The sequence below is a fragment of the Pongo abelii genome, chromosome 2, assembly GCF_028885655.2.
Source record: "Pongo abelii isolate AG06213 chromosome 2, NHGRI_mPonAbe1-v2.0_pri, whole genome shotgun sequence".
NCBI classification, from domain to species: domain Eukaryota; kingdom Metazoa; phylum Chordata; class Mammalia; order Primates; family Hominidae; genus Pongo; species Pongo abelii.
In genome coordinates this window covers 56,615,200-56,636,498 of record NC_085928.1, presented here as the reverse complement: position 1 = coordinate 56,636,498, position 21,299 = coordinate 56,615,200, and the positions used below count along the sequence as shown (strand labels likewise).

Genomic DNA, 21,299 nt, shown 5'->3' with positions numbered 1-21,299 from the left:
GGCAAAAACTGGAAGCATTCCCTTTGAAAACTGGCACAAGACAGGGATGCCCTCTCTCACCACTTCTATTCAACATAGTGTTGGAAGTTCTGGCCAGGGCAATTAGGCAAGGGAAGGAAATCAAGGGTATTCAATTAGGAAAAGAGGAAGTCAAATTGTCCCTGTTTGCAGATGACATGATAGTATATCTAGAAAACCCCATTGTCTCAGCCCAAAATCTCCTTAAGCTGATAAGCAACTTCAGCAAAGTCTCAGGATACAAAATCAATGTACAAAAATCACAAGCATTCTTATACATCAATAACAGACAAACAGAGAGCCAAATCATGAGTGAACTCCCATTCACAATTGCTTCAAAGAGAAGAAAATACCTAGGAATCCAACTTACAAGGGATGTGAAGGACCTCTTCAAGGAGAACTACAAACCACTGCTCAAGGAAATAAAAGAGGATACAAACAAATGGAAGAACATTCCATGCTCATGGGTAGGAAGAATCAATATCATGAAAATGGCCATCCTTCCCAAGGTAATTTACAGATTCAATGCCATCCCCATCAAGTTACCAATGACTTTCTTCACAGAATTGGAAAAAACTACTTTAAAGTTCATATGGAACCAAAAAAGAGCCCGCATTGCCAAGTCAATCCTAAGCCAAAAGAACAAAGCTGGAGGCATCACACTACCTGACTTCAAACTATACTACAAGGCTACAGTAACCAAAACAGCATGGTACTGGTACCAAAACAGAGATATAGATCAATGGAACAGAACAGAGCCGTCAGAAATAATGCCACATATCTACAACTATCTGATCTTTGACAAACCTGACAAAAACAAGAAATGGGGAAAGGATTCCCTATTTAATAAATGGTGCTGGGAAAACTGGCTAGCCATATGTAGAAAGCTGAAACTGGATCCCTTCCTTACACCTTATACAAAAATCAATTCAAGATGGATTAAAGACTTAAATGTTAGACCTAAAACCATAAAAACCCTAGAAGAAAACCTAGGCAATACCATTCAGGACATAGGCATGGGCAAGGACTTCATGTCTAAAACACCAAAAGCAGTGGCAACAAAAGCCAAAATTGACAAATGGGATCTAATTAAACTCAAGAGCTTCTGCACAGCAAAGGAAACTACCATCAGAGTGAACAGGCAGCCTACAAAATGGGAGAAAATTTTCGCAACCTACTCATCTGACAAAGGGCTAATATCCAGAATCTACAATCAACTCCAACAAATTTACAAGAAAAAAACAAACAACCCCATCAAAAAGTGGGCGAAGGACATGAACAGACACTTCTCAAAAGAAGACATTTATGCAGCCAAAAAACACATGAAAAAATGCTCACCATCACTGGCCATCAGAGAAATGCAAATCAAAACCACAATGAGATACCATCTCACACCAGTTAGAATGGCAATCATTCAAAAGTCAGGAAACAACAGGTGCTGGAGAGGATGTGGAGAAATAGGAACACTTTGACACTGTTGGTGGGACTGTAAACTAGTTCAACCCTTGTGGAAGTCAGTGTGGCGATTCCTCAGGGATCTAGAACTAGAAATTCCATTTGACCCAGCCATCCCATTACTGGGTATATACCCAAAGGACTATAAATCATGCTGCTATAAAGACACATGCACATGTATGTTTATTGCCGCATTATTCACAATAGCAAAGACTTGGAACCAACCCAAATGTCCAACAATGATAGACTGGATTAAGAAAATGTGGCACATATACACCATGGAATACTATGCAGCCATAAAAAATGATGAGTTCATGTCCTTTGTAGGGACATGGATGAAATTGGAAATCATCATTCTCAGTAAACTATCGCAAGAACAAAAAACCAAACACCGCATATTCTCACTCATAGGTGGGAATTGAACAATGAGAACACACGGACACAGGAAGGGGAACATCACACTTCGGGGACTGTTGTGGGGTGGGGGGAGGGGGGAGGGATAGCATTGGGAGATATACGTAATGCTAGATGACGAGTTGGTGGGTGCAGCGCACCAGCATGGCACATGTATACATATGTAACTTATCTGCACGTTGCGCACATGTACCATAGAGCCTAAAGTATAATAATAATAATAATAATAATAATAATAATAATAAAAAGAAAAAAAATTAAAAAAAGAGAAATATTAGCAATTTCAAATGGTTTTATATAGAAATATAGAATATATATAGACATATAGAATATACATGAATATATATTTATTCAATTCTGATTAAATATATATTCATGTACATTCTACATATATTCAGATTGAATAAATATATATTGAACATATATACATATATATATATATAGAGAGAGGGAGAACCATCTGAAATTTAAAAATACTTTTAGGATTTTTAAATTGATTAAGGAAAGCTTATTTTCCAGATGACCCACAAGAGAAAATATACAGAAAAAGAAACAAGAAAAATTGGTGAAAAAATTTTAAAAACTATGAAATAGGACTTAACTATATAGAAAACATTTTATAAAGCTTAAACTATGAGAACCAAGTGGTTTTGGTAGAAGAATACAGCAGTGGATAAACAGAAAAAAAAAAGAATCAAAAAAGAAACCAATTTTTATATAGTAATTTAGAGTATGAAGAAGATGGCATTTCAAACTAGTGTAGAAATGAGTTAACAGAAATTATGTTGTGAAAATTGGAAAAATAAGTTAGAATTCACAAAAAAAAGTTTTTGCTTAAAAAGTATATATGAATTGAAAATGTGATTAAAGGGTCTGAATGTAAAAGTCAATGCTGTAAAAGAACTAAAAGACAATGTTGGATAATATTATTATTAACATGGTGACTTAAGGAAGACACGAAACTGAGAGTTGCTAAAGAAACATTATTAGAATTCTTAGTTTTCAAACTTGGACAAAAATAAAACCATGAGCAGTTGATTGAGAGAAAATACATTATAGTGGTGAATAGGCTGCCTTATTCACAAATATTCGTTTTCCCATTTTTATGACTCTTGTCATGACTTGGGGCATGGCCAGGCGACCTGCTTTGATAAGTAGTGTTTGAAAAGATTTAACGCATACGCTTTTCAAGTAGGGGTTTTCAATGCACTTATGTGATCACACTTCTTCTCTTGCACTTTTGCCACTAGCAGGAGAAAACTTTCCCAGGTAGCTAATGGTTTCTAGACTGAGGCATGAGGATGATTCCTAAATCCGATCTCCAGACTAGATTCCCCTCATTTATGACCAAGAAAAATTTATCAAACCCAGGCAACTTGCAGACCTATAATCAAGAAAAGGTAATGGCTGTTTTTGTAAGCCACAGAAATCCAGGACTTGTTTACTTTTTTTTTATTACAATAGAAACCTGTTACAATACATATGTACAAAATATTTAAAATAATATATACAACACATATATACAAAGTATTTAAAATAATATATACAACAAAGCTCCTACAAACTGACAGAAAAAACTAACTCTATAAAAAACCTGGCTAAATATAAAGAAAATATTACATTTTTCTGTAATATTTGAATATGTTAATGTTACCCCATTTGTTTAATGCTTGGGCAAATTTTATAAAAATAAAATGTGCAAATTGGGCAGAAATGGGTATTCTAAAACAGTGTTGTGAAATGTTAAATTATATGAGCTTTTGAGAATGTAAACTAACATATGCTATCAAAGTATCAAATATGCATATTATTTGACCCAGCAATTTACTCCTAGGAATTAAGAGCTCAGGAATATATGCATTTATATCTAAATATATATTTAAAAATATCCTTTGCAATGCTGTTTTTACTAAGGCAAAAAGAGGAAAGGAAGTTTTATACATAGAATGAGATATGAGGTAGACCTTTGAGGAATTGCGTGGAATTAGAGATATGTTGTTTCCAGGTGCAGTGGCTCATGCCTGTAATCCTAGCACTTTGGGAGGCCAAGGTGGGTGAACCACCTGAGGTCAGGAGTTCAAGATCAGCCTGACCAACATGGTGAAACCCTGTCTCTACTAAAAATACAAAAATTAGCCATGCGTTGTGGCATACGACTGTAGTTCTAGCTACTCGGGAGGCTGATACAGGAGAATTGCTTGAACTCAGGAAGTGGAGGTAGCAGTGAGCCGAGATTGTGCTACTGCACTCCAGCCTGGGCGATGGAGCGAGATTGTATCTCAAAAAATATATATATATTATTTTGTGAGGAAAAAAATTACATAACAATATATCCACTATGACTTATCTACTATGATTTCTGTTAAGAAGGAACTATATGAATATAAAATGTTAGAGAAAAGTTAGAAAGTTATATTAAAAACATTTGACAGTGTTTACCTGAGAGAAGTGAAGGAAAGCAGAGGATATGGAATATTGAAATAGAAGTCATAAATTTGTACTCTATATTTTTAGGGTGATTTTTTTCTTCCTGAAAACATAAAAGAAATATTAAAAATTTAAGTTATTAAAAATGTAAGTTAGAAAAGAGTAAAAATAGGAGGGAATATTCTCCTCCTTATTCCTAAATAGGAAGATCATTACTTCCTAGACTCATTAAAGTGATATTTAACATATTGATTTCATGACAGCGTTAGAATGAAAATATTGAAACTTATTAGAAGCTGGCAAATTTTAATTCATGTGGGATTTATTAAACATATTTAAAGCTGAACAATTCCAAATATAGAAGTCATCAGTCTGAAGAGTAAGACTGTAGATCATTTGTTTAAGGAAATCAGTCATGGTATTACAAAGACAATCTAAGCAGCATTTTTACTTTGGAAATTTCATTCCTGAAAGTTCTATGGGTAGCTGTGGACTAAAGAGTCATTATAAAAATAGGCTTCTTGGTAATCCTGTCACTTGATTGACTGTAAAATTAATGACAATGGTGGATATATCTTCTTAAATGCCATCTGTTTTTTGGTTTTCAAGAAAGAGGCTAGAAAATAGAAACCCAGTACAATTTTCTGGTTTGTTTTGTACAACACTACTGTGAAATTTCTCTAGAATGTGGAAGTTACATTAAAATGTTGCAGATATTTTTCTCATATTAAATATTCAAATTTATTGTGGATTCCCTCACAGTTTTCAAATATTATCTTTTTTAACATCATTTTTCATAATGTGCTCCTGATCATAAAATCTTGGTACTCCTATTAATGCCTCAGGAAGCTGTTAAATTGTGCCTCTAATTTATGCTTTCTGGAAAACAAAGTATCTTGTATTATACTCATGGTATTTAATGTCTATATTTCAAGATTATACTGGTTTTTATGAATCATGTTTTATATCATGAATAGTTCATATATGGTTACTCTTCATTAAAGTTCATAATTTAAATTTATTTTTCAAAGATGTGAAATGTCTGTGATTCAAAATACAATGATTGTTCTTGTGGCTTTATGCCTTGGTTTCTAAATTCATAGATTTTATGGCTCTATTTCCTCTGAGTGTCTGTATAATAATAGCTCCGTCTCTATAAAGATGTATTTAAAAGAGGATATACTCACAAAAACAGGATGAGTAAATTTTTTTTCTTTTCTTTTTTTTTGAGACTGAGTCTAGCTCTGTTGCCAGGCTGGAGTGCAGTGGCGCGATCTTGGCTCACTGCAACCTCCGCCTCCCAGGTTCAAGTGATTCTCCCGCATCAGCCTCCCAAGTGGCTGGCACTACAGGTGCGCACCACCACGACCAGCTAATTTTTATATTTTTAGTACAGACAGGTTACTGTTGGCCAGGATAGTCTCGATCTCTTGACCTCATGATCTGCCCACTTCGGCCTCCCAAAGTGCTGGGATTACAGGCGTGAGCCATCATGCCCGGCCAGAATGAGTAAATTTTTTAACCCATCCTTTTCATTTTGACAATATATCTTCTCTGAAAATTCTTTGGAAGATTACACAATTTCTTTTGCATTTTGAAGGAAATATTTGAACTATGGAATATGTATAATTTTTTCTTATAGTTTGTGACACACTATGTGTTAATTTTTGAGCAAATACTATTTCTCAAGATCAATAGTGAGTCTTTCTGAAACAGAAATGCATAGACTTATACCAAGCTGTGTAAGTTATCAATTATTCACCCTTCATTATTCCACTGGTATTCTTCTAACATAGAACATTTAACACTAACTCTCAGAGACTATTTCTTATAAGACTCTCTGTAAAATATCAATTTAATTCCTTCAAATAAAATTTATATTTCCAGATTACAATTGAATATGTTTTTTGTTTGTTTGTTTGTTTTGAGACAGAGTCTCACTCTGTCAGCCAGGCTGGAGTGCGGTGGCACGATCTCAGCTCACTGCAACCTCTGCCTCCGGGACTCAAGCAATTGTCCTGCCTCCCGAGTAGCTGGGATTACAGGCTTGTGCCACCACACCTGGCTAATTTCTGTATTTTTAGTATAGACGAGGTTTCACCATGTTGGCCAGGCTGGTCTTGAACTCCTGAGCTCAGGTAATCCGCCCACCTTAGCCTCCCTAAGTACTGGGATTACAGACGTGAGCCGCCACGCCTGGCCTGAATAATATGTGTTTCTTTTTTTATACTACTTTTAAAATATGACTTATAATTATGCCTGGAATATAACTTATATAAAGATAATTTTGACTTTCTTGGTCCCTGGTTTATATGAATGGAGAGATTAAGTAAAGTAAGTTGATATTGCTTTCAAATCTGTAATCTTGAGGAAGTAACTTTCCCTATGTGAACCATATCATCTATAAATGAATGAAATGAGCTAGGGAACACATATAGTTGGACCAGATTTGGTTATCCTATGAATACTAATAGCAATTAAAATATTATTCAAGAATTTCATTTCCACCTAAATAACAATATGGCTAAGTAACAAAAGAGTTACGGTGATCAATGACTAAAATATTTTTATTTTATAACATTTTATGTTGTCTTAATTTCTATTGTAATTGTATAATGTGGTGTATATAGGCAGGGTTCTACTGAAAAACAGGAACAATGTAATATAATCAAATATGCAGGTATTTATCACTTGAAAACCACTCTTTACTGAACAGGCAACCTACAGAATGGGAGAAAATTTTTGCAACCTACTCATCTGACAAAGGGCTAATATCTAGAATCTACAATGAACTCAAACAAATCTACCAGAAAAAAAAAACCGCCCCATCAAAGAGTGGGCAAAGGATATGAACAGACACTTCTCAAAAGAAGACATTTATGCAGCCAAAAGACACATGAAAAAATGCTCATCATCACTGGCCAGCAGAGAAATGCAAATCAAAACCACAGTGAGATACCATCTCACACCAGGTAGAATGGCAATCATTAAAAAGTCAGGAAACAACAGGTGCTGGAGAGGAGGTGGAGAAATAGGAACACTTTTACACTGTTGGTGGGACTGTAAACTAGTTCAACCATTGTGGAAGTCAGTGTGGCGATTCCTCAGGGATCTAGAACTAGAAATTCCATTTGACCCAGCCATCCCATTACTGGGTATATACCCAAAGGATTATAAATCATGCTGCTATAAAGACACATGCGCACGTATGTTTATTGTGGCACTATTCACAATAGCAAAGACTTGGAACCAAGCCAAATGTCCAACAATGATAGACTGGATTAAGAAAACGTGGCACATATACACCATGTAATACTATGCAGCCATAAAAAATGATGAATTCATGTCCTTTGTAGGGACATGGATGAAGCTGGAAACCATCAATCTCAGCAAACTATCGCAAGGACAAAAAACCAAACACTGCATGTTCTCACTCATAGGTGGGAATTGAACAATGAGAACACATGGACACAGGAAGGGGAACATCACACACCGGGGCCTGTTGTGGGGTGGGGTGAGGGGGGAGGGATAGCATTAGGAGTTATACCTAATGTTAAATGATGAGTTGATGATTGCAGCACACCAACATGGCACATGTAACACATATGTAACTAACCTGCACGTTGTGCACATATGCCCTAAAACTTAAAGTATAATAATAATAATAATAAAAGAAAACCGCTCTTTAAATATTCAAGTATTGACAAATGACAGAAATAATCTGAGCTTTGGTTAGAAATATGTACATGCTTAGGCATGTATATATTTATTTAGTAAATTATTTGAAAGTTCATAGTATATGAAACTTAGAGTGGCAAAAATATAGAAAGAGTCTGAAAAGTGTGAAATATAGAAAAAATGTGAAATAAATCCTGGATTCAAGGATGAAAGTTTTATGGGAAAACGTAACTCTTTGATAATGTGTTTACACATAAAACATTGATTTAAAATGAAAGAAAAATTTGGAGGCTTAATCAAATGGAAATACTATATGCAAATAATCATCAGGCTATAACTGAAATGTAAGAGTAAAACACAAAATGAAGTTTAATACTAAGCATTATATCCCTTTGCCTAATGCACATACAAATTTTTCACGTTTAAAATAAGGCTTTTTAAAATTCATTTATGGATTTATTTTTTTGAGACAGAGACGCGCTCTGTTGCCCAGGCTGGAGTGCAGTGGCGTGATCTCGGCTTACTGCAAACTCTGCCTCCTAGGTTCAAGCAATTCCCTGCCTCAGCCTCCCCAGTAGCTGGGACTACAGGCACCCACCACCACGCCCAGCTGATTTTTGTATTTTTAGTAGAGACAGGGTTTCACCACCTTGGCCAGGCTGGTCTTGTACTCCTGACCTCATGATCCACCCACCTCAACCTCCCAAAGTGCTGGGATTACAGGCGTGAGCCACCGCACCCGGCCTAAAATAAAGGCTTTTAAAATGTATTTAATCAGTTTAATAATCATTACTGGGTCACAGGGACAAATATGATGGCTAATTCTTACTGAATTTTCAAAAAGTTATTTGTAGTTATTGGTAGCAACATGTTGTTGCCCTCTCAATAATTATTCATTCTATTATTAAGGAACATATCTATACACATATGAGAGTATACTGTATTTACACATACATATATGGACATATCTATATAATTTCATAAAAACTTAATGATGCTTATCAAGTTGAGTAAGAAACATTTGTCAAATTCTAGGTATAATCCATTTTAATATTATACTTTAGGTAACAGAAATAAGAAGTTGTTTTATACTAATTTGGCAAAGAGACAACAGAAGATAGAAAATAAAGCTTAAACAAAATAGTTTACTTTGTGACAAGGTAGTTATAGAAACACTACTATCTATGCCAACTCATATTTTATTCAATCTAAAATTGGTATAGCCAAAGGGATTATATGTATTTATAAATGGAGGTAAGGAATGTGAAGAAGCATTTATTAGGCACTGAAACATACTAAGTGCTTTACTTATTTAATTTTAACTTCAGTTCAACACAAATGACTGAAATTGTACTCATTTTAGAGTTCAGGAAAACTGGTCTCAGATCCATTAACTACACTACCAAAGGCCATGACTACTTAAAAATTGTAGAAGGTAGCGAGTGAACACAAATCTCTCTAATTCCTAATGTGATTCTCAGTGTGGTGTGGTTCTGCAGCTGATATTGAATTTAGATAGGTTTTTAAATAAATCTCAGACAATTACTCAAAACTAGGAAAAATATTTAGAGAATCTCTGGAAACAGCCTTAACTTTAGGCACATTGGAGCAAATTGCTTGAAATTGAAAACAAAAATTGAATGAAGGAGAGTATAAACATCAGTTGCTTTCTAGCCTCATCAAAGGTGATCCCTTAACTCATTTGTGATCTCTATATTAATAATACCTGAAATCGGCACCAACACTGTTTTCAAATGTTCACTTCTGGACACAGGATTGGATCTCACTTCTCAACTGTCTTGAAGTCAGGGGCAGCAGAGTGACTTCTTGGAGCCAGTGAAATGTGACTTACCATGGTACGTATCATTTTTAAGTGAAACGTAAGAACTTGTGAGCATTTCCTCATGCTGGGCACCCACACCCCTCCCCACCAGGAGTCTGATGGGTGGAGCTGTACGCTGTGAGATACACAATATGTCCTGTGGCTACAAGAAACTTTCCCAGGCTGCAGCCACTGGGGCCTCCAGAGCACCGCTCCAGTATGGGCGGTTCATACTGGGTAATAGCTTCTTGCGATATGCCATTACTTTCTGCTGGAACAAACATCAATGCACTAAAATCCTCAGCCAGCTAAAAATGGACTGTGTCCAATGACAGAAGAGAACACTTTCCAGTACTTTAATAGAGACCATACTATTGTTATTTTATAGAGTTTTAAACAAAACAAATTTTTGTTTTCTAATACTCACAGCACCGATTCCGGATGAGGGAAGGAAAGTGCTGGGTAGAGAAGGGCAGGTCCCTGGCTAGGGCTTCACCTCAGGTCCTGTGCACACGGATATAGGTGAGGACAAGCGCTCCTGTTTTCATGCCCAAGTCTGCATTTTCCAAGACCACCTGGCCTGCCACGTCCCCTCACCTGGGCCTGTAAAAACCCCAAGAGAGGCAGGCGGGCACACAAGTGGCTGGACGTCGAGAGGAACGCATTGGCGGAAGAACACACAAACAGCTGCACATATTGGCGGAAGAACACAGCGCACGTTGAGAGGGGCGCACGTTGAGAGGGGCGCACGTTGAGAGGGGCGCACGTTGAGAGGGGCGCACGTTGAGAGGGGCGCACGTTGAGAGGGGCGCACGTTGAGAGGGGCGCACGTTGAGAGGGGCGCACTTGAGGAGGGGCGCACGTTGAGAGGGGCGCCCTTGAGGAGGGGAGCGCACTTGAGGAGGGGCGCACGTTGAGAGGGGCGCCCTTGAGGAGGGGAGCGCACGTTGAGGAGGGGAGCGCCCGTTGAGGAGGGGAGCGCGGGTTGAGGAGAGGAGCGCACGTTGAGAGGCGCGCACGGGAGAAAGAACACACAAGCTGCTGGACATTGAGAGGAACACACCAGCAGAAGAACACACAGGCAGCTGGATGTCGAGAGGAGCGGAAGAACACAGCGACAGGCACTGGTGTCGACCAGTGGAGCGACGTGGAGTTTGGCCTGGGAGGTCGCAGAAGAGTTTCGCTGCTGGGCATCCCCACTGTAGGGGAAAACCACCTTCCCACTCCATTCCCCTTCTGATGTCCCCATCCACCTCGCTGAGAGCTGCCACAACTCAATAAAAAACCTTGCACTCAATCTCCAAGCCCACATGTGATCCAATTTTTCCCGTGCACTAAAGCAAGAACCTGGGATACAGAAAGCCCTCTGTCCTTGTGATAAGGCAGAGGGTCTAATTGAGCTGATTAACACAAGCCACCTGCGGACAGCTAAGCTGAAAAAGCATCCTGTAACACACGCCCACTGGGGCCGCAGGAGGTGTAAACATTCACCTCAGAGGCTGCATGGGTCAGCGCCGATGGTCCCCAAGACTTGCCTTTTTGCCTGCTCCGGCTGAGGGTCTTGACCAGTGGGGCACTGAAGAAGCCAGCCACACCCCCATCGTAGGCGCTGAGAGGAGGGGAAGAGAACTTTTCCTGTTTTACCACCAAGACCGGTAGCTTTACTTCGTTGAATTCAAATGTGAATCAAATTGTGTTTCGTTTGGGGAATAGCTAAGGATTGGGTATTGTCACTTCCTTCTTCTTCTAGAATGGATTTGTTGTTGAGACACTTATACCTCCCTGTATATAAACTGTTTTTAATCTTGTCTTACCAGTTCATCAGACATTATCAGATAACTTTGAATCCCAGTAATTAACATGGCCTATATATTTCTCAGGAGCTACCTAATTTCCCATGTAAATAAGTTGTTGCTAGGTCTGTCCTACCAGATATTCAGAAATGTACAGAAAAGTGAAAACATTTGCATTAGATTCACACCACACACATGTTTCTATTATGACTGACACTCATTTTTTTCCAAACCTGTATTATCTTCAGCGGGTACTGTTTCACCAGCTCCGTATCTAGTTTTCTTGTTGCTAACCTCTCTATTCTGCTCTTTGCTGTTTATCATCCATAGGATAAAAACCAACAATCACAATATTTAAATTATTTTTCAACCTTTCTTCCCACAACACCCCAAAACCAATTATCTGTTTCTTAAAAATTATAAGTCCTATGATTGTCTAAACCAGTCGTGTCCCGCCAGGCGCGCACACATGGCTTGCAACACAAATTCTTTCTCCTTTTCTCAGTGTGAACCTCAATGTTTTATGTGCTGTTCTCCTACATATCCTCCAATCTCTAATTTCAAATATAACTTTCTCTTTAAAAATTCTTAGTGCTCCCAGGTAGCATTAATCACTTCTTATTCTGTGCTTCATTACATTCACCATACATAATATGATTATTATTATTTGTTTGAATGGCTGTGTCAGTGAATAAAATCTGAGCTACTTATTGACATGAACCCTGTCTTTTTTTATTATTGTAGTCCGGATTTTATTGTGAGTGCATGAAAGTACATACTATATTTCTGTTTAATAAATGCTAAGGATTTTCTAATTAGGATACCTGCTATGAAATATTTTATTTCTGTTTCTTATCTCCAGGACCTGCCTTAAGTAAAGATAACTAGTAGTAAAAGATTGTATACAGCCTCATGCCCCTTATCGAACAAATTTTTTCTTCATAAATGATCTTTCCTTTCCACCTCCACCCCTTCCCGCATAAGGTACTTACTTAAGAATTTTCTATGCAATATTCTTTCCTTAACATAGGCCACTGCTCTTTAGAAGGGATGAGATAAACTGAGGTAGAGATGGGTAAAAGTAAATGATAAAGTACATTGTTTCTTCCATTAATATTTACTTAAATATATAATGTTCAGGTAATAGAAGAAAACTATGCTGACAGAATATAGGACATGACTGAGCTGTTTGATGGTTGCTTTTGTTAAGAAAAAGTGAGCCTTACTCACAGCTCCTGAAATTACATCCTGTAGAGTAATGTATCATTAGTTTGCTCATATTCCAAAATGTTTAAACAACTTCTGTATTGCCTTTACTAATTGTTTGAGTATTACCGTGGATTTTTGTCTTTGATCTTATTTGGCTGAATATGAAAAATGACCCCAAAAGCAAAATATAGGAAAAGGATGCCAAAAGCAATTATTATTTGTAGAGAGTTCTTTTTGGGGGACTATTCCTATATACCTCCAACAATGGAGATCACCCAGAGTTGACTGCATGACTAAATATTCTCTTGGGTTGAGTTTAGTGATATGCAATGAGGTCTAGAGCTTGAAATACATTATATTTGAAACAACAGGCAGAAAAATTAGGTGTGCTAGAAAATATATAGAGTTTGATATAGAGAAAGCAAGTGATATTTTAATGAGTTAAGTTTATGAATTTATCTTTCTGCCCAAAGACAGTACATATGATTTTAATTTTTTTTTTTTTTTTTGTCCCAATGTCACGTCTGCAACTACACGCAGCTAAAAGACACTGCCTTTCCAGGTAGGTTTCATTGTTACAGGCAATGAAATGAAAGCCTTTTCAGAACAGCCTGTTAGTGCCCTCTGTTGATGTTTTCAAATTTTCAGATCACTTCAGGAAAAGAAACCAGCATGATTTTTTTAATGCTTCTGAAATAATTTTCTTCAGAGGTAATGGGAATGAAGTTTTACTATTTTCATGATGAACTTTTTCACCCCTTAAAATGTGGATATGTGCAAAGGTGTTACTATCACACCGACTTTCCCTTCATCAGCTGTAGTTTTCCTTGGCTGGATGGACTTTATAAAAATAAAAAAGATACAGGAAGTTAACAAAACTGCAAACTCATTATGAAATTTCACAGATTAGTGCACAAACCATAGGTTGTTGAATAAATATCTGGGTAAATTCTAGTCAGTGTTTGCAGCCTGCAGAATAATCAAACGCTACTTACATCTTTCAAAGTGATTCTTTGAAATTATTTTATCATATGTGGAAAGAAGTTATGCCTGTACACTTTATTCTGATACCACATTGATCATTACTCATTTTGGCTTTTTATTTTCTCCTGGTTGCATGCTTTGAAAAATCTGGGTCTGAAATATTTATTATTTCATTGATTGTTTTAAATGGGTGTGCCTATTTAGTCTACAATTAGATATGTAAATAAAGTTGAATCAGTTTTCTAAGGATAAACCTTGCAGATAAAAGGCCTGTTGATTTTCATATAATGAACTAATACAGTCTGTGCAAAATTACTTATTTGATACGCATTTTATTCTTTACCTCCCCCAATCTTTTTTTCCTTTTTAAATTTCTCTACTGTTTTATCCCAGTTGGCCGCTCTTAAACATTTTAATGAAAATTTGGAGATAATGCAGTTTAGCTGTATTAAGAACTTTGCCTTTATTTAGGTGATAAACATTCTTTCTCATAATGCGGTTAGGCAAATTGAGATGGTGAGCAGGAGTAAGGACAGAATAGGTACATTTCTAATGTCTAATGAGTCATCTCTTCTTTTTAGTCCTTCTTTATTATATTTGAAGTGCCTATTCAGAGCACTAGAAATATTCATTTTAAATATGCCAAAACAAAAACCACAACTAAGAGCCAAATACAAATTATCTGAGGTTTTTCTTTTTGTTTATGTATGAGATTACAAAGCTAGCACTTTCACTATATTTACTGGTGTAAGAGTCTAAAATTTTAACTCTGATTTTACAGATTATTTTATAAATAGTTATGGATCTAGTCATTTATTTGGTCAAAATATCTGTAGGTTGTACTCTGTATTTTACTCAGAGATTCCTTAATTATTTTTATTCTCAAAATAGTTATTTTTTAACAGTACTGGCTGCTAATTTGACTGCAAATTCTATGTATATAACTCTAGGTATGTTTTTACCAAACTAATTTGTCCAGTACCCCAACCTTTATATTTTATTTATAATTTATTAATTTATAATTAAGTAATATAATTTATTATAACATTAATAATTGATATTAAAATAATAATAATTTTATTTATTTATACTTCCATCTCTGGGAGAAATAATTCTGAGGTAGAAAAAGAAGTATGGAGATATATATATATGTATATGAAATATATATTCGCTTTTATTGCTCTTAATGAATTTTAAATGCTTTTAAAATTATGTCCGAAACTCGGTAGCATCTGATGTAGTAATTTTTAGCCAAGTACTATTGGAAACTGTAAATGGAAAGCAAAATTCTGTCTCCTCGAAGGCTCTAGTGTTTTTAGTTTAGTTTATTTAAGAAACGGCCTCTGAGATTCATTTGAATCTGGTATTATGAAAATTTACCTGACCTGCGCTACGCATGAACTTCATACTTCCAAATAAAAAATCTGTAAATGAGTAAGAGCACTTGGAACGTAGTACAATGTTAGATGGAATGGTGAGGTATCCGGAAGCTTTATCATAGTGATTCAGTAAAACTACTACTGCTACTGAAAACTATTGCCTAGGTTTTCTTTTTTTAATTCATAAAATTTTCTTCAGGATTTCTGTAAGAAAATAATAAAGAATTTATAAGAAATTATTCCACATATTTTTGTTTACATATTTCTACAACAGTGATTAATATGAAACATTTTAAACATTGATTACAAAGAATTAATTTTTAAATATATATTAATCAGAAGCATTCCACAAATTATATGTTAGAATATTGGGTAATCTGCAGAAATGCTTATTAAAGCTAGTCATTAAGCCAAATGTACATGGTAATCCCACACTTTTTAATGTATGACTGTGTGTTTCTGTGTGTGTATATATTTGTGTATGTACTCACACATAATTATACATACACATAAAATATTTTAAAATTCCATATCAAAAGGTTGACAATATCTCTCACTGAGTTGATTTTTTTAATGTTTCTTTGTTGATATTTTTTAAATTTTGTAAACTTATCTTTTTTAAAAAATAGTACTGTTTTTAAAAAATATTTAATATCCATCCCCTTTGCTCTTGTTTTCCAGCAGTAGGTCCACCTTTTAGTACTTTAACATAGTAATCTATTCTATATGTGCTGACGAAAAGAATGACTTCAAACAGAAAAGAAATGGCAAAAAATTTATATATAATTTTTTAATTTCATGTTTATAAAGTAAGCATTAAAGCATAGTAAGTTGAAAAGCACCAATAACTCTACAACATAATAATTTTGGCTATGAATTATACGGAAAGCTTGTGTGATACAATGCAACATGAAGAATAATGATCTGTTTCTAAATTAAATGCAGTATACATTCTTTTTTTTCCACATTGATTGCTATTGCAGTGAAAACTTCCTAGTGTTTTACAGCTATTAGAAAGAACACAAAGAGTCTCTGAACAAAAAAATAATTTAAGGTTTTCTCTTAAGATTTATCACACAATGACAATAAATCTTTTTTGCTTACCATTTCTAAGAGATTTTATCTTTGCTAGTAGAACTGTTTGTTTTTTATTTTTCAAATAACTTTGTAATAAAGAATATGTACCATGAGCTCTATATCAATAGTCTGGAAACTCTTTGTCCGTGCATTCTTACCAGAAAAAATGTTATGGCAACACCTATAATATGCATACGTCTGGTTTTTTCCTTCATTTGGTCATATTGAGTATTGTATATGCCTGCTGATATATCTCAAACAGCATTCTGCCCTAGTGATGTTTATCTTATACTAGATGTATATACAGCTGTCAATCTATATGTTAAATGTGAAAAAAGTTAATTACTTTTTTAATACATGACACCATTATTTATTCATCTGATAAAATAAAAGTGACAGTTTGTAAATGTCACATTTAATGAATTTCCTTCCAGTATGACCCCTCTATTTTTCTAATATTATCACTTTAAAAATGTCATACACAGAAGAAATGATGAAATTATAACCTTTCTGTGTAAGGCACCTTTCTAAAGAAAACGATGCTAAGTTTTTAAAATAAACATCTAAATAAGACTGAATTCATTTGGCTAGGACATGCACAACTGAAAGCAGAGATTGTTTTTCTTTAGTTTTAAATTTGACGAACTGTTAAGATGGGTGAGATTTTTCTCCTACTTTATAAGCCGTCTTGTGGTGAGGGTACTTTCAGTTATATCTAAAGAGAAACCAATCAGGAAAATGTAGATTTAATTTATGGATACATGAACTTTGTATGGGAATCCAGAAGATGGTGAAATAGGCTTTATCTAACAGGAACAGCAGTGGATCTGTAAGTATGAGTTACTTTCTTTTTGTCTATTCTTCCCCATTGCTTTATTTCTTTTATTTCCAGTTCTCCTTTGTGAATTTGTTTGCTCAGTGTCACCTGATTTGAACCAAGTCATAAGTTACTAGCCAGCCTATAAAGAGACCAATTTTGGTTTATGCATTCAAGGGTTTTGGAGAGGTGAGCAGAATTTAGTTCTATGAAGGGTGAATGCCCACTTAAAAAGTTATGGCTATAAGTTCTTTCAAAAATAGTATGAAGAAAAAGATACTTTAAAAATTTCTAATGTGGTTTGATGTGATATTTGTTTATTATGACAGTAGTACTGACATATTCCTTTGTTGTCTACCTTTTCTTTATCTTTCCTTTACTAACTACCACATTTAAAAAAGTAAATGAAGAAAATCTTGTTTCTACCAGTGCATTCTAGAAATTTCTAGTAGGTTTAACCGTATTAGACAATATATTTCACCTGTAAAAAGAGCAATTTTATATGACTTAGCCTAATACAATGAATCAATGTAATCCTTTAGTAGAGAGAGTGCTCTATTGGTATTTACTCATTATTCTTATCAAGCTATAAAGGAACTCTTTAAAAAGTGGTGAGCTACTGACAACTTTTTTCTTCTTTTTTTCTTTTTTTTTTGGACAGCGTCTCACTCAGTGACCCAGGCTGAATTCAGTGGAACAATCATGGCTCACTGTAGCCTTGAAATTGAGGGCTTAAGCAATCCTGCCACCTCAGCCTGCCTAGTACTGGGACTACTGGTACGCGCCACCACGCCCAAGTAATTTTTTATTTTTGTAGAGACGGGGGCCTTGCCGTGTTGCCAAAGCTGGTCTTGAACACCTGGACTCAGCTGCTCCTCCCACCTTGGTCTCCCAAAGTGTTGGGATCACAGACGTGAGCCATCATGCCTGGCCTGACTTTTCGTAAAATGAAGAAGCATTGGTACATGAATAATTAATGCCTCTTTATTCTGAATCTCTCTGCTGTTTCTCCACTTTTCAGAAACATCAAATATATTCAGCTCCCGTCTCTCTTCAACCGTGTAAAAGTATTTCAACAACTATCAGCAATTGAAGGTGAAACTGGCATGTCTGTTTGTTCTTCTCTTCCTGGTGTCAAAGACTTTTAAAGCATGCATATAAAACATGAAAGTAAATAAAACGTAATCAAAAATAGTGACATTCAAACATTTACAAATCATTGTTCTTACTATCCCTTTTTTCTCTGGACCTCTAATAGAAATAAAAGTTGGTGTCCATCAAGAGTTAAGTGAATAAATAAAAAATTACCGAATTTTTATATTTGGTATATCTTATATTTCTATATCTATACAAAGAAACCTTATTTGGTAATAAAAAGATACGAAGTATTGATATGCTGAGTCAAAGATTCCAGTCCAGTATTACAGTACTGCATTTCTTTTTTTTTTTTTTTTTTTTTTTCTTTTTTTTTTTTTTTCTTTTATTGTAATTATTATTATTATTAGTATTATTATACTTTAGGTTTTATGGTACATGTGCCCAATGTGCAGTAAGTTACATATGTATACATGTGCCATGCTGGTGCACTGCACCCACCAACTCGTCATCTAGCATTAGGTATATCTCCCAATGTTATCCCTCCCCCCTCCCCCCAACCCACAACAGTCCCTGAAGTGTGATGTTCCCCTTCCTGTGTCCATGTGTTCTTATTGTTCAATTCCCACCTATGAGTGAGAATATGCGGTGTTTGGTTTTTTGTTCTTGCGATAGTTTACTGAGAATGATGATTTCCAATTTCATCCATGTCCCTACAAAGGACATGAACTCATCATTTCTTATGGCTGCATAGTATTCCATGGTGTAGATGTGCCACATTTTCTTAATCCAGTCTATCATTGTTGGACATTTGGGTTGGTTCCAAGTCTTTGCTATTGTGAATAATGCCACAATAAACATACGTGTGCATGTGTCTTTATAGCAGCATGATTTATAGTCCTTTGGGTATATACCCAGTAATGGGATGGCTGGGTCAAATGGAATTTCTAGTTCTAGATCCCTGAGGAATCGCCACACTGACTTCCACAAGGGTTGAACTAGTTTACAGTCCCACCAACAGTGTAAAAGTGTTCCTATTTCTCCACATCCTCTCCAGCACCTGTTGTTTCCTGACTTTTTAATGATCGCCATTCTAACTGGTGTGAGATGGTATCTCATTGTGGTTTTGATTTGCATTTCTCTGATGGCCAGGGATGGTGAGCATTTTTTCATGTGTCTTTTGGCTGCATAAATGTCTTCTTTTGAGAAGTGTCTGTTCATGTCCTTCGCCCACTTTTTGATGGGGTTGTTTGTTTTTTTCTTGTAAATTTGTTGGAGTTGATTGTAGATTCTGGATATTAGCCCTTTGTCAGATGAGTAGGTTGCGAAAATTTTCTCCCATTTTGTAGGTTGCCTGTTCACTCTGATGGTAGTTTCCTTTGCTGTGCAGAAGCTCTTTAGTTTAATTAGATCCCATTTGTCAATTTTGGCTTTTGTTGCCATTGCTTTTGGTGTTTTAGACATGAAGTCCTTGCCCATGCCTATGTCCTGAATGGTATTGCCTAGGTTTTCTTCTAGGGTTTTTATGGTTTTAGGTCTAACATTTAAGTCTTTAATCCATCTTGAATTGATTTTTGTATAAGGTGTAAGGAAAGGATCCAGTTTCAGCTTTCTACATATGGCTAGCCAGTTTTCCCAGCACCATTTATTAAATAGGGAATCCTTTCCCCATTTCTTGTTTTTCTCAGGTTTGTCAAAGATCAGATGGTTGTAGATATGTGGCATTATTTCTGACGGCTCTGTTCTGTTCCATTGATCTATATCTCTGTTTTGGTACCAGTACCATGCTGTTTTGGTTACTGTAGCCTTGTAGTATAGTTTGAAGTCAGGTAGCGTGATGCCTCCAGCTTTGTTCTTTTGGCTTAGGATTGACTTGGCGATGCGGGCTCTTTTTTGGTTCCATATGAACTTTAAAGTAGTTTTTTCCAATTCTGTGAAGAAAGTCATTGGTAGCTTGATGGGGATGGCATTGAATCTGTAAATTACCTTGGGAAGGATGGCCATTTTCATGATATTGATTCTTCCTACCCATGAGCATGGAATGTTCTTCCATTTGTTTGTATCCTCTTTTATTTCCTTGAGCAGTGGTTTGTAGTTCTCCTTGAAGAGGTCTTTCACATCCCTTGTAAGTTGGATTCCTAGGTATTTTATTCTCTTTGAAGCAATTGTGAATGGGAGTTCACTCATGATTTGGCTCTCTGTTTGTCTGTTATTGATGTATAAGAATGCTTGTGATTTTTGCACATTGATTTTGTATCCTGAGACTTTGCTGAAGTTGCTTATCAGCTTAAGGAGATTTTGGGCTGAGACAATGGGGTTTTCTAGATATACTATCATGTCATCTGCAAACAGGGACAATTTGACTTCCTCTTTTCCTAATTGAATACCCTTGATTTCCTTCTCCTGCCTAATTGCCCTGGCCAGAACTTCCAACACTATGTTGAATAGAAGTGGCGAGAGAGGGCATCCCTGTCTTGTGCCAGTTTTCAAAGGGAATGCTTTCAGTTTTTGCCCATTCAGTATGATATTGGCTGTGGGTTTGTCATAAATAGCTCTTATTATTTTGAGATACGTCCCATCAATTCCTAATTTATTGAGAGTTTTTAGCATGAAGGGTTGTTGAATTTTGTCAAAGGCCTTTTCTGCATCTATTGAGATAATCATGTGGTTTTTGTCTTTGGTTCTGTTTATATGCTGGATTACATTTATTGATTTGCGTATATTGAACCAGCCTTGCATCCCAGGGATGAAGCCCACTTGATCATGGTGGACAAGCTTTTTGATGTGCTGCTGGATTCTGTTTGCCAGTATTTTATTGAGGATTTTTGCATCAATGTTCATCAAGGATATTGGTCTAAAATTCTCTTTTTTTGTTGTGTCTCTGCCAGGCTTTGGTATCAGGATGATGCTGGCCTCATAAAATGAGTTAGGGAGGATTCCCTCTTTTTCTATTGATTGGAATAGTTTCAGAAGGAATGGTACCAGCTCCTCCTTGTACCTCTGGTAGAATTCGGCTGTGAACCCATCTGGTCCTGGACTTTTTTTGGTTGGTAAGCTATTGATTATTGCCATAATTTCAGCTCCTGTTATTGGTCTATTCAGAGATTGAACTTCTTCTTGGTTTAGTCTTG

General features: G+C 35.9%; 1 protein-coding gene and 1 long non-coding RNA gene across 2 annotated transcripts in view; one reads left to right on the top strand and one right to left on the bottom strand.

Moving 5' to 3' along the window:
* LOC129058508 (uncharacterized) overlaps positions 1–11,008 on the bottom strand; it is a 259,013-nt gene extending 248,005 nt beyond the window's left edge. Inside the window, exon 1 of the mRNA XM_063721865.1 lies at positions 10,242–11,008. Within this exon, the coding sequence (XP_063577935.1) occupies positions 10,307–11,008 (702 nt within the window). The 3' untranslated portion in view covers positions 10,242–10,306. The remainder of the gene's footprint in view (positions 1–10,241) is intronic.
* Positions 10,803–18,389, top strand: LOC129058509 (uncharacterized). Its single transcript, XR_010139152.1, has 4 exons — positions 10,803–11,469; positions 13,357–13,378; positions 17,735–17,850; positions 18,095–18,389. It is a non-coding gene; the product is annotated as an uncharacterized LOC129058509 (long non-coding RNA).
* The last annotated feature ends 2,910 nt before the right edge of the window (positions 18,390–21,299 follow it).